General features: G+C 34.6%; 1 protein-coding gene across 3 annotated transcripts in view; it reads left to right on the forward strand.

Moving 5' to 3' along the window:
* LOC133517124 (hemicentin-2-like) overlaps positions 1-13,480 on the forward strand; it is a 217,322-nt gene that overhangs the window by 150,228 nt on the left and 53,614 nt on the right. For all 3 annotated transcript variants that reach the window (XM_061850284.1, XM_061850283.1, XM_061850285.1), the window contains exons 5-7: positions 1,649-1,759; positions 2,483-2,692; positions 7,591-7,745. In XM_061850284.1, coding sequence (XP_061706268.1) covers positions 1,649-1,759; positions 2,483-2,692; positions 7,591-7,745 — 476 coding nt within the window. The remainder of the gene's footprint in view (positions 1-1,648; positions 1,760-2,482; positions 2,693-7,590; positions 7,746-13,480) is intronic.

The following is a 13,480-nucleotide window of genomic DNA, read 5'->3' on the forward strand; positions in this document are numbered from 1 at the left end:
ATAACATATGTTGCCTCAACTTGCGATTTTGTTAACTCGTCATAAGTCCTAGCACAGCATACTTTCAAAACAACTAATGTAAGAAATTTAACGGAGAATGACAATGAATCTGAAATTTTGGACACAAAAGTGAAGGAGGAAGTGAAAGGGCACAATTGACACCTTGTTTCCACTTCCGGCTTTTATTGCATCCATATAAGCTTCACGCAAACCAGCAGCGATATCATCACTTTCGCACTTACATACTTGTTGGAACGTGACAGGCATGGTGAAAAATGATAAAAAGCCGACTATCTTAGCCCTGCAGGTTTAATATTTACCACTAAAGCTAATAAAACTTTTGTCCGAATATTTTCAATATAATAAAAAAACTGGCAATGTCACTTCGAAATCGGTTCGCATTTTTCGAAAGGTGGCGGCGTAATACTCATTTTAGGCCGGCCCCACTTATGCGAGTGAACGAAACAATGAACGGGTGGCAGCTGTTCATTTCAGTAAGCGATAGCAACGTTGCGGGAATGGATATGAAAGCTCCGCATGATTGCAGAGATCCTCCTCTGAATACTCATATCGTAGAACCTTTTGTTTCGAGTCAACGAAAACATTTTCATTTCCTCGGCCACATTGAAGCCCTGTTCGTAGTTTGTTTATCCTCAATTTGAGGATATTTGGGACGCGTTCGACGCCTTTTGCAATTCTACGAGTTCTGATTTGGAATCTGAATATTTTTATGGGATATCAGGGCATTGTTTGAATAAAACGCTGGAAATATAATATGAGTATTTGTATTAGAATCCCAAAAATTTATTTTTTTGAGGTCATTACGTTTATTTCACTTTCATGTTGATATGATATAAGAATGGGGAAAACGGAATAAAAATTAAGTATTTTCACTGGATTTAGAAAATCTGACAAGAAAACACATTCGTAAGTACAGGTAAAATAAAAACCGGCTTGAAATATAACATTTCAAACATTCGGGTACTTAACACATATTAAAACATGATTTTATCGGGTCTATCACGAATTAATTTTGTTACCTTTATTTCAGACGTTCAAAACGAAGTAGTTATAGCGAAGAATGCACCGGCTCTCATGGCTCGATCGAATTCTGTACAAATGCATCTATTCTCGACGAACTCAAGATTAAAACGAGGCTCTTCACTGTTTGTACCCAACGTGGTAGGTACTTAGTTTTTTCGGCCATCTGAGCAGGACATGGCCAGATAGTCTGGAGAAGCTCATGATCGATGGCCGCATGACAAGAAAACGTAGGAATGTACGTATGACCACGCGTTGGTCGGTCAAAATAACGTTCGCAACACAAATCTCGGTTTTGAATTTTGTCAAAACGTTGGAAAATAAACGTTACAAAATTATTTCGCGATAAGCCCCATAAAAGTATATATAAAAAAAAAACACTAAAAAGAAAACTATGTCAGGATAAGTACTTCATTCATAACTCGCATTTCATTAGAAATTCTAGCTGTTCGCGGGTCCAAACGCCTGCCAATAAAACGAAAGCGTTTCTCGCCTTTCCATCTCACCCGTCAATCGCTCGATAAGCCAGAGGCGACATTCATTGACAAGCTCCTTCATTCCAAATCATATAATAAAACTGTCGATTTCTAATTCTCGTCCTTTTCAGAGCTACCCAATAAGCCGGTGATCTTTGACGAATTTGGCAAACAGATATCCGGGATCGCGGGCCCCTATAATGAAGGGGGAGATTTCAGGCTTAATTGCACAGTGAACAGGGGTAAGTGGGCTTCGACCAAGATTTATTTTTCTTTATTAATATAATTTACTAGCTATATGACAAAACTGTGGTTAAGACCTCTATTTGGCATTAGGTCCTCATGTCGAGTTATTTCTCAATGATGAAACCGCAGTATTATTTTTCCTAGTACTTTGTTGTCCTTTTTATCATAATAAAACTTATGGCTCTCTACGATGGTATGTATTATTTTCGCTTAGCAAATAAAGCCTTTAGTTGAATACACAGTATAAAAGCATTCCATGTTCCCGGCAACATCGTGAGATTTTATGCTAAAACCTGATAGCTCGCGTGTGTTCTTGTACGAGTAGGTACTCGCAAGAAACTGAGGTAAAAGATGGCATATAAATTTAAAACGGCAAGCAGAATGAAGGCACTTCTGCGGTATATTTTTATTAAAGCAATTTTGCTCATGTTGATATGTGTTTTACAATTGTGGATTTGTATTCATGTTCTTTAGAGTATAAAATATTCTTAAGTCTTTTATCTGTGAATTTTTTCACATGGTTTGTGTTTGTTATGATATTATTATCATTATATGGTAGCCGTCAAAATTTTCTATAAAAGAAGCATTTTCAATAAGGCTTTACTGATCTTTTTATTATAGTGAGGATAGAAGATTTACAATTATTTTTATGTACTCTTTTTAATGTTCTATCAATTTTAATTAAAATAATAAAAATTAATATATTTTTTTCTTACCAGGTAACCCTACACCTAAAATTCAATGGCTTCAAGGTGATATAGTTCTTGAAACATTGGACCCCGGAGTTGTTCAAGCAGGCCAAGTGAGGACGTTGGACCTGGTTGTCAAAAATGTTACGCGTGCGCATTTGTTGACAGTATACACTTGTACAGCCGACAACACTCTTTTGTCGAAGCCTCAAACTACGTCTGTGAAAGTCGACGTTTATTGTAAGTATTGTTTAAAGACTTTAATTCTAAAATATCAATAATTACGAAGAATGCATTTACTTACAATCGCAACGTTTGGCTAATTTTTTAAAAACAGATTATAATATATCATGAAAGCAGAAAAGGCATCCGAACCAGTCCATATTATCTGACACAGAAGAAGTACATATACCTACCTAATCTGTATCACGGTATGGCCCCCGGCCAAGACGAGCCAAGCGAAATGAAAGGGCACTACGTACCTTTTCTCGAAGCGCTTCGACGTTTTTTTAACCTTCATAACTTTAGTTTGGATTATACCAGATTAACAACTTTTTCCGGTTATAATGTCAATAGAGGACTAATTAAACAAGGAAAGTTTTAATTTCATAAACAAAAAAAAACTTGGAACTTTTAACCTCCCTTAAACTAGGCGATGATAGATTCTATGAGACTTCCGCATATTTTGATGCGAGAGGTCTGAAAATGTATGTACTCCTTATTATACTTAAATAATAAAATACGTATTTCAGGATTTTTAGTAACCCACCCCCACCCTTTCAATTAGCAGATGGAAGATTGTCACAAACATCTTACAAAAAGAAGTGAAAACCCACTAATAATTTTGCCAAGAGTAAATCATAAGCCACATATTTTTTCATATTGTGACCAAGATTTAGAGTTTGTGAAGTTAGGGCTAGTAGAGTTAGAAGCTCTCTACATGAGATCTGATAACATTTTGACAGTGCGAGTCTTATGATTTCGTATTGGCAACATATTACATGAAAATGTTTTTCGTGGTTTGTATTTGTAAACCCAGGATAGGATCTCAACTTATTTTAGGGGATAAACGTAGGTATCTGATCATTACAATGAACAAAATTCAAACATACCTCTTTTCTTACATTTAAACTCATTAGTCATTACAATTCGATAGTGCTTAACTTGATTTCGTACTAGGTTGTATCGGCGAATTTTGTCGGATTTCATTATAGAAGGCAATGACCTTCCTTGAATAAGTCGCAGTATTGGGTAGTGGTAAACCCGCATGGCGAAATTGTGTTTACTTTAAGATGATACGTGCTGCGAGTTTAAAGGATGTAGAACTGAAGTTACCTTTCATATAAAATAAGATTCGGTTTCACTCTGCTAAAACTCTTAGTTAACTTCTTCATCAAACATCGGAATGAAATCGTCAAGTGTTCAGCCTATTAATATTTTTCATATTCGCACGTGTATCGTACAGTACAACATGTTAACTTACATGTGGCTCTTTAAAGTTTCGATATATGCACGGAAAGTAGTACCATAGGTACTGTAATAGTTATTTACGATACAAGTGCAGAAATTAGGAAATTCGCAACTGGTTATTAATTAAAACACAACCGAAGGGAGTGTTTTAAATCGACACGAGTTGCGAATTACCTATTCACACGTGTATCCTACAACTCTCGGTCGTGTTTTAATTTATCGCCACTCGTTTTTAATTTTCTATTTTTCGCACTTGTTTCGTAATGTACTATTATAACATCAGCGTATCAGCAAGCATCGTCCCAAATTTAATAAAACCAAACTTATCTCATCAACGTTAACCATACCAGCCCTCTACGTAAATATTTTTAGGATTTGGCAGAAATCACTTTTTACGATCTTAACACGCCTGTAGTGTGTAGACTACTACACACACCTCGCACTAACATATAAATCGTTTCATACATATTTTTCCACCCTCGCAACAGTTTTGTAACTTTCTAAATTCTTTTGTGAATACTATTAAATAGTCCATGGGAAAGCTGTTTTATAATTATAACATACCTTCAAGTCTGATGTTTTTTGTCACATTAAGCGAAAACTGTTTACTAATAGTTTTTGACGTATTGATAATTTATCTAAGTAGGAATTGTATATTTACATTATACAACTTTCTTGCACATTCCATACAATGAAATTGAGGAAATAAAAATTGCTCAGCCTAAACCTAACGTGATGTCCTTGCATATTGAAAGCAGTTTCAATTCTGTAATAGATGTAAACAGAGGTCAACAGTAGGTTGAATGCCAGCATTGCCGCTCCACCTATCATTCAATAGATGGATTCCGTCGTGCGTATCCAGTATAACCAAATAAGTGTGGCTTCTTTTTTTTTATTGCACAAAGAAAGAAAAATGTACAAATGGCGGACTTAATGCCAAAAGGCATTCTCTACCAGTCAACCATTGGGTCAAACAGAGACATATATGTTGGTGCAAAATATATTCATAAATTATTTAACCGAAAAACAAAATATTATACATACATTTAAACATAATAAAAATAAACCTACAAAACTATAATCAAATACTATTACTTATATGATATACAAAAGATAAACTAATACAAATTACTACATGCTTATACAAACAAGATGGAGAACATTATTTAAATTCTTCTGACAGATGATGCTTGCGGAGTAGTTGCTTAAAAACAGGTTTGCTTGGGGCTTGTCGAATCGAAAGAGGGAGGGAATTCGAGAGACGGATTGCCTCAACGGCGAAGAAGTTGGACATAAAACCAGTATGGTGAGAAGGAATGGACAGTTTGAGTGAGCGGGAGGAACGCAGTTCACAGCCTAGACGGGGGCCGATAAAAGTGAATTTACATTTAAGATATCCTGGTGTAGAAGGCTCGAACAAGATGGAAAATAATATACTCAGGATTCTAAAGGACCTTCGACGACGGATGGAAAGCCAATTGAGCTGACGTCGATAGAAAGAAACATGGTCGTATTTACGAAGGCCGAATATAAAACTTATGCCATTATTAATGAGACGGTCAAGTTTATTGAGGTACTCCTGTGAGATATTAGTCATGCACACGCGCATTAACTTTTTGGTCCTATCCGACAGAAAGCACGAAACTTGGCATGCATATAAATCTTTTAAGTTAGTAAGAATTGCTATTGCACAATCGGAATAGGACAAACCTCTGGATCAGTCCTGAAATTTGGTATGTGTAATAAATTAAATGTCCCTTTTTCATGCCCACACGTTTGACATTTGGGGACCTCGAGGAAATGCAGTCATCATGTAAAATGTGTACCATCCTGGAGAAATTTGTGTTTTATTCTAAATCTACGTTCTCTATGAAAATATGGTGGGGGACGACTAGTGGGGCAAGTAAGTGCAGTGAGAATGCACCTTTGTCTAGAATCACAACCAACCTCAATCAATCACAACCTTGATTGGAGTCATAGTGGGTCAGCTAAACCAATGTAGGAAAGTGGCGGGTTTGTTTTTAGATTTAAACTCAGCTTTTGCCAAGCTGGAAAATTATGAAATTAGAGATAGGACGTTGTCACTTTTTCAATCCTATTTAAATAACAGAAAATAATTTATACAAATTAAGAAGATATCAGACAATGAGGAGAGGGTTCACAGTTCTAGTATGGCTAAACTAATAAGAGGAGTTCCACAAGGATCCATATTAGGTCCTATTTTTTAAAAATATTTTTTATAAATGATTTAGATACTTTTATAATGAATAATCTTCCAAGTCTCAGCTTATAGCTTTTGCTGATGACACAAATCCAATAATATCAGCGGAAAGTCAATATTAAATGACAGAGTTAATGAAGCTTTAATACATTTTAATGCTTGGTTCAGTGTTAATAATTTATTATTAAACTGTAAGAAAACCAATGTTGTGTTTTTCAGATCCACTGCCAGAAATAAATAAGTGTTAACCATTTTTTCAAATGGAACTACTATCCACCAAGTGGAATCAGTTAAGTTTCTTGGTGCTTATATAGACGAAAACCTAAATTGGAAAAATGAACTGCTGTAAGAGCTATTTCTTGGAATATGAAATTTTCACTGTTCCCAGTGTGTGTATATTTAAGTGGGACTAACAGTTCTAGTTAAGTCTATTTTAAATATAGAAACACCAAAAAATAGAGAACTCCGTCTAGCTACTAGGAGAAAAGACTTGCCACAAACTATCACGGCTAAGCTTAAAGTAGTTAAGCACTCATCAAGCTATCAGGCCATTATTCTCTTTAATAGATTACCGGTTGAATTGAAGATGATTGTCAATGTAAACAGGTTTAAACCAAGCTTAAGACCTATTTGCTAAGTAAGTGTTTTTACTCAGTGGAAGAATGTCAGCCTACTAATTAGAATTATTTATTGAATTTACATTATGCACACTTTAATTAGAATTATTGACATGATGATAGAATTACACTATGGATAATATAATTATTCCGTAATTCTCATATTTTTTATTTTCTATGTTTTATTATATTTTTTTTTTATTAGTAAATTATTTTGGTTATCAATTAGCAAATTAACGTGTATTATGTGTGTGTATTATATTTTATTGTGTTTATGTTAGACTATTTTAATGTATAATTTCAAATGCGATGTACAAATTGCTTATGAATAAATGAAAAAAAAAATGAAATGGTACTCCACTTACAGAAGGTCGGTAGAGCATAAGGAGTGAAGCTTTTCTTTTTTGACTCTGTATGCGAGGGTTCTATAAGTTTTATAGTCGGTCTTTTTCACGTTGGCCTTAAATTATTTTATTACTTATCACTTTCACTTGGACTTATTAATGCTGGTGAGATGTAATCATGTATAATAACATTAACAAAACAAGTAAAATGTCAAAAGAAATGAAAAACATGATAGGTAACAAAAAACAATTGTTGTAATTTTCAAAATGATTACGCAGCTAAATCATTTTTTGATATATTTGGGGATAGGTATTAAGCAGAAGATGGCTAATTGGGAATCAAAAAATGGTATTTCATAAAAAAATAGTTAATTTGACTATAAGTAGTTGATTTGTGGTGGCAAAGTTAACACAATTACAAAACGTGTATCACTATAATAAAATTACCGTTACATACATACGAGTAATGAAACATTTTGTTCGCAGTAAGACCACTTACAGTGGAGATTTTGTCTCGAGAGCATCCACTGTCAGTCGGCAGAATGACAGAGCTGTCATGCAAGTCCACAGGAGCCAGGCCACCGGCCAAGGTCACGTGGTGGCTTGGAGGTCGGCAGTTGAACTCCGTAACAAAACAAACGGTAAGAATTTATTTGATAAACTTTGTACAAATTAGATGACAATCAAGAGCTATAAAATCGCGCCACTTTTATTCCAGACGTTTAGCATAAGCTTCCCTGGAAGACCAAGAAATATGAATGGGGCCTTTTACAGTGTTTATAATGGCGTAAGAAAATTTCACAAGTTGTTTTTTCAATATGCATAGTTGCATAATCAAAATACATTTACATTACATGGCTTTTTACCACGGTACTAGGCAGTAGACGGACGCGTTCCATTAGACTATTTCTTATTAAGCAGAAACGTTTGCGAGTGATACTACATTTTTTTATACTGAAGGAATAATGGAAATATTCACCACCTCTGGCAAGACTGGAACTTGCGGGTTATTCCCACTAGTTACCACCAAGTTGTTACCAGTGGTTTTTATTTCCCAGTTGAGTATAACACCAAAATATTGTTAGAGTTCAATATCAATAAAACAGTATAGAAATAGTATAATATAAATATAGAGTACTTTAATAAACTGCCTTAAAAGTGATCAAAAATATTAAAACCGGTGCAAGTGCAAAAAAATATTAAAGAGAAATTAACGTTTGCATGAAACTTATCTAAGTAATTTTATTGTTAATTGAATTAGTCGTGAAGTTATCTATCAAACCTGGATCTTTTGCCGAGGGCGCTTACGCCGCTCTGCGTAGCGCAGTGTTGTATTTATAGAGGAGCATCGTTGATAATGGCGTAAGCGCCATTGACAATAAGGTCCCTTTCAATAAATAACGCCACAATTATACGAACGAACAAACAAATCAGTCAAAGACTGACTATTTTTGATCACTTTTAGGGCAGTTTACTGAAACAGTAATCGACTTATAATTAAACTAATTAAATTATAATTAATTCAATTTTTAATTAATTATTGACTAAAGTGCTCTAAATTTATACTGTTTTTATTAGTATTGAATGCTAACCAAATTTAGGTGGTAACTACTGGGAAAAAAATCCCACCTTTGATCTTTGAAAAAACCCAGTAGTTACCACTGGTAACCACTTGGTGGTAACTAGTGGGAATAACCCGAACTTGCGACCTTTTGGGACACCTTTGGAGTCTTCTAGGGGTTCTTGAGGGTCTTTATTATTATAAATTTGAAATTCTGGTTTAAAACATAATTAAAGTACCTTTCGTTACTTTAACACGCATTACAATCAAATTACCTACACAATGCATAATGTGTTAAAATCACTATTAATGCTTTGTAACGTTATTCCAAATGTATACGATGGTAAAAATTTATAGTTTTTGCGTTTTCATTAATTTTACATTTAATTGTTATGCGTAATTACATCAACCCTGATATGCGTTTTACAGTTAGGAAATTTGATGTTATTCCATTAAGATGATACCCTTGCTTGTGATGTATTCAAAAGTAAAATTTATGGTACCAAAACAATTACAAGTAAAAAATCGGCCAATTGTGAGTCGAACTCGCGTTTGAAGGGTTCCGTACATCACACAATTTTAAATTTTTTTTTTGTACGTTAAACGTCTTGAAAAACCCGAATGAATTATGAATTATAGAAAAAAATAAGAAATACGTGCGATTATAACAAGTTGTGAAAAATTTGAATGTGGGATTTTTTCACAGATATTTCACGACTGATCTTGTTTGATGCTATTGTATGCCAAAATAAATATACAAAACTGATGCAAAGTAGTTCAGATATAAAGATCAAATACAACATAATAGTAAAAGTACCCAAATGCGAAGTCCGAAGGCCGAGCTCCGCGTAAAGCCGGAAGCTCGGAGAATTCCAACACTTTGGCTGAGCACTAACATCCCGCAGCTAGACCTTCGACATGGCCGCGGGTAGGCACGCCTCTTCGGGAAGTTTCGGGCATTCGGTCCTACGTGGATTCGCAATAGCTGTCCACACCACGTTTCACGTAAACCATTGCGGCTATGTCCTTGAAACAGCCTAACCGCATTTTTGTCCTTAAATCCGACTCACTTGATGTTTGACTTCTAATCTCTTTTTCTGTCATTTTTAGGGTTCCGTAGCCAAATGGCATAAAACGGAACCCTTATAGATTCGTCATGTCCGTCTGTCTGTCCGATTATGTCACAGCCACTTTTTTCCGAAACTATAAGAACTATACTGTTCAAACTTGACAAGTAGATGTATTCTATGAACCGCATTAAGATTTTCACACAAAAATAGAAAAATAACAATAAATTTTGGGGGTTCCCCATACTTAGAATTGAAACTCAAAAATTATTTTTTCATCAAACCCATACGTGTGGGGTATCTGTGGATAGGTCTTCAAAAATTATATTGAGGTTTCTAATATATTTTTTTTCTAAACTGAATAGTTTGCGCGAGAGACACTTACAAAGTGGTAAAATGTGCCCCCCCCCCTGTAACTTCTAAAATAACAGAATGATAAAACTAAAAAAAATATATGATATACATTACCATGTAAACTTCCACCGAAAATTGGTTTCAACGAGATCTAGTAAGTAGTTTTTTTTAATACGTCATAAATGGTACGGAACCCTTCATGGGCGAGTCCGACTCGCACTTGGCCGCTTTTTTTATGTAAAGAATTTCTTTCTTTCTTTCTGTTCTTTAGTTTTCTTGTATATTATTTTCAAAATTTTAGACCCATTAGTTTCGGAGATATGGGGAGCCAATGGCCATTGTTTAACCCCCGATGCAAAAAGAGGGTTGTTATAAAGTTTGACGCCAATATCCGTCTGTCTGTGGCATCGTAGCTCTCCAAGTGATGAACCGAAAGCGAGTTTCCTTGCGGTAATTTTCATCGATCCGGCAGTTTGAACAATATCACTTCTGTTTTGGGATATAGCGTAGAGGGTTTTAATTTTTTTTTGCCTATTATTTTAAAACTGTTAAACTGTTTATCCTAAATTATGAAAAATAAATATTTTTAGAGAAGATAAATCAGACGGACGGACAGACAGTCGCAAGAGTTATCCTATTGGGGTTCCGTTTTGGGGAACCCTAAAATATATTATAAACTATAAAATAAAATTAAAACAAAACCGTACACTATATGCCAAAACAATCCATTTTAGCCAAAAATACCTTATAGTATTTTGGAAGAGCTGATTACTCTTTAAACTGCTAGATCAATTTCTATCAAACATAGCTAAGAACCACCACAAGGAAACTCGCTTTCACGTAACATAAACTGCATCGAAATCGGTCCATCCGCTGGAGAGCTACAATGTCACAGACAGACAGACATATGGCCCGATTCGAAGAATGATTAAGACACGTTTAAGATCTTAGAAAGATCTTTAAAAAATCGTTAAGTAAAGGACATGTCAAAATCCCAATAAGGTCTATCTACGATATTTCTAACGTCAAAGTGACACCAACCAATGCATTGGTTGCCCGAATCGAGGTGCTTCTGTCAATTATACGACAGAACTTATGAAAACTTATCTAAACCAGAACTTATCGTTATCGTATATCATTCTTCGAATCGGGCCGACAGGCGTCAAACATTTATAACACTCCTCTTTTTGCATCGTGGGCTAATAAAACGGATTAATTAGGATACGTTTAGGTTGTACACGAGACTACGTGTTCATTAACTAAAAGTAATATCTTTATTTGTTTCTTGTCTTGAAGTTAGTGGAATTTTAAAAGTCTGAAGTCTACGCTGACAAAGATTGGATAGTTAGCTAACAAAGCTACAATTCCATTTAGGTTAATACATAGATAATTTCACCCTCTTTCAAATTCTGCTAGTTAGTTGGATTGCCTCGTTAGATCTTTAGGACGTTTTTCGTCGCAACGTACTAAATGAATTACAGCCTAACAAATCAAGGCCGACTCACGGTACTGATTCATGATCCCTACCTACTATCATTCCTTTGATCTTTAGCGCGAGGTAATTTGCTCAGTCTTGCGTAGTATGTTCTTGTTGCTTAGACTAGTATATGGGATCTTGTGGAAATCCGTGGACAGTGTACTACAAACATGTTTCCCTAGAGGTTCGAGTAGATTCGACGCTGATTGCCGGAATAAATGGATCCGTGTGGCATGTGTGTTTTGTTCTATCAGAAAGGAGTAATTTCAAGCTTAATACATATTTATATTTCGTACTGCACATAAAAATTTATTTTATTTTAGAGCTGAAGTGACACTATTACTCGCCCCCTGAAGATCATAATTATTAAGTACTTCAAATTAGTAATCCCTACTGAAAATGATATCTAAAACAGAACCGTGTTAATTTTATGTTGAAGACATTTTTACTGACACTGAACTAAAGGACAATGGGCACTTTTGTATGGGGAGTGTCCCATGGATGTATACTGTTGAGACATATGTCGTTTTAAAGCTCTTAATCGTAGTATTATTTTATTGTATGGCACCAACCTTGGACCACTTGCAGGGACCGAGCTATGTAAAAAAAGAAGTTGCGCATATAAGCAGTTATATTTCCTTATACGCGGGATATAAAAAGTTTTAGCGTATTTTATTCGAAAGAATATAAAAAATGCTTTATGTTTTTTGTATCAACACCAATGATAAAGTATTTAAAGGGACACAATGTACAGTTTTAAAAAATCGTCATTCTAAAAATTACTTGATACACAGCGAAATAAGAGTGTATACAAATGCCATGTATATCATGTGAAAAGTATTTTTATAAGCTATTTTTGGTATAATATAACTGGGGTCAAATCGTTGCAGGGACCAAAATAAAACCATTTAATGAGTTAATTAATTGTAGTTAATTACGCCTTAACTTTTCTACTCAACGCCAGATGTCGCTCTAAAGCAAAATTCTACTTGACGTAAAACATTTATACATAGCGGTAATCTCGTCAGTCTTACTCCATCATTTTAAAAAGTATAGACTAGTTTATGGATTTCTAAAGTTATGTCAAGATGACTCTGAATGTAATATTGTCAACAATAATTGTCAAAACACGCAATTTAAAATATTCAACATTGTAATTACAAAATAGTATATTTCTAATACGCTATAATTTTCTCCAATCGAAAGGCACTCCATTCCATTGATCTCAGAGAGTATGCTCCTTGTTGATCTTCACTATTCATGGGGTAGGTAAGATCAAAGTATTATTTTTTCTCGTATAGCTGCTATATAGCGTTCGACTCCATGGAAAATAAAGGCTCCAAATTATATAAAAAATGTAGCATATATACAAAGTGCAATTTAGATAGTATTCCAGAAAAAAATGCGCCAATGTAAATGCTGAAAAGTTTCCTATCGTATTGTCGAACAAATTCATATCTACTTCTGATCTACGCGACCTTAGAAGTTTGGATTGTCCTACCTAATCATTTTACATTTTATTGATTTCAGAACAAGAATTATTTTACTTCCCACTGTCTATGTAAGGGGACCTAGAGCGGATTCATACTTTACTATACGTGTCGTGTCGAATGATAGTCCCTATATGTCAGTTTCTCCAATTCTATTTTGCGTAGGATAAGTTAAAAAAATAATTAAAAATGTGTTACCGTATTTTTATTCGTGAAATGTAACCTATATTTCTAAGTTAATGATTGTACTATACTTCCAAAAATATGTCTGACAAACATTTTACATGAAAGCCATTTTTCCATGTAAAAATGAACTGTTATAGGGACCATCTTTTGAATTTATGATAATTTATTCATATTTTAATGTACTCGGGTAATATTGCAGGCATTATTGGGACCGTGCGAAGTGCATGGTGGGGGTAAGTAA

Source organism: Cydia pomonella, chromosome 4 (assembly GCF_033807575.1).
Source record: "Cydia pomonella isolate Wapato2018A chromosome 4, ilCydPomo1, whole genome shotgun sequence".
Classification (NCBI taxonomy): Eukaryota; Metazoa; Arthropoda; class Insecta; order Lepidoptera; family Tortricidae; genus Cydia; species Cydia pomonella.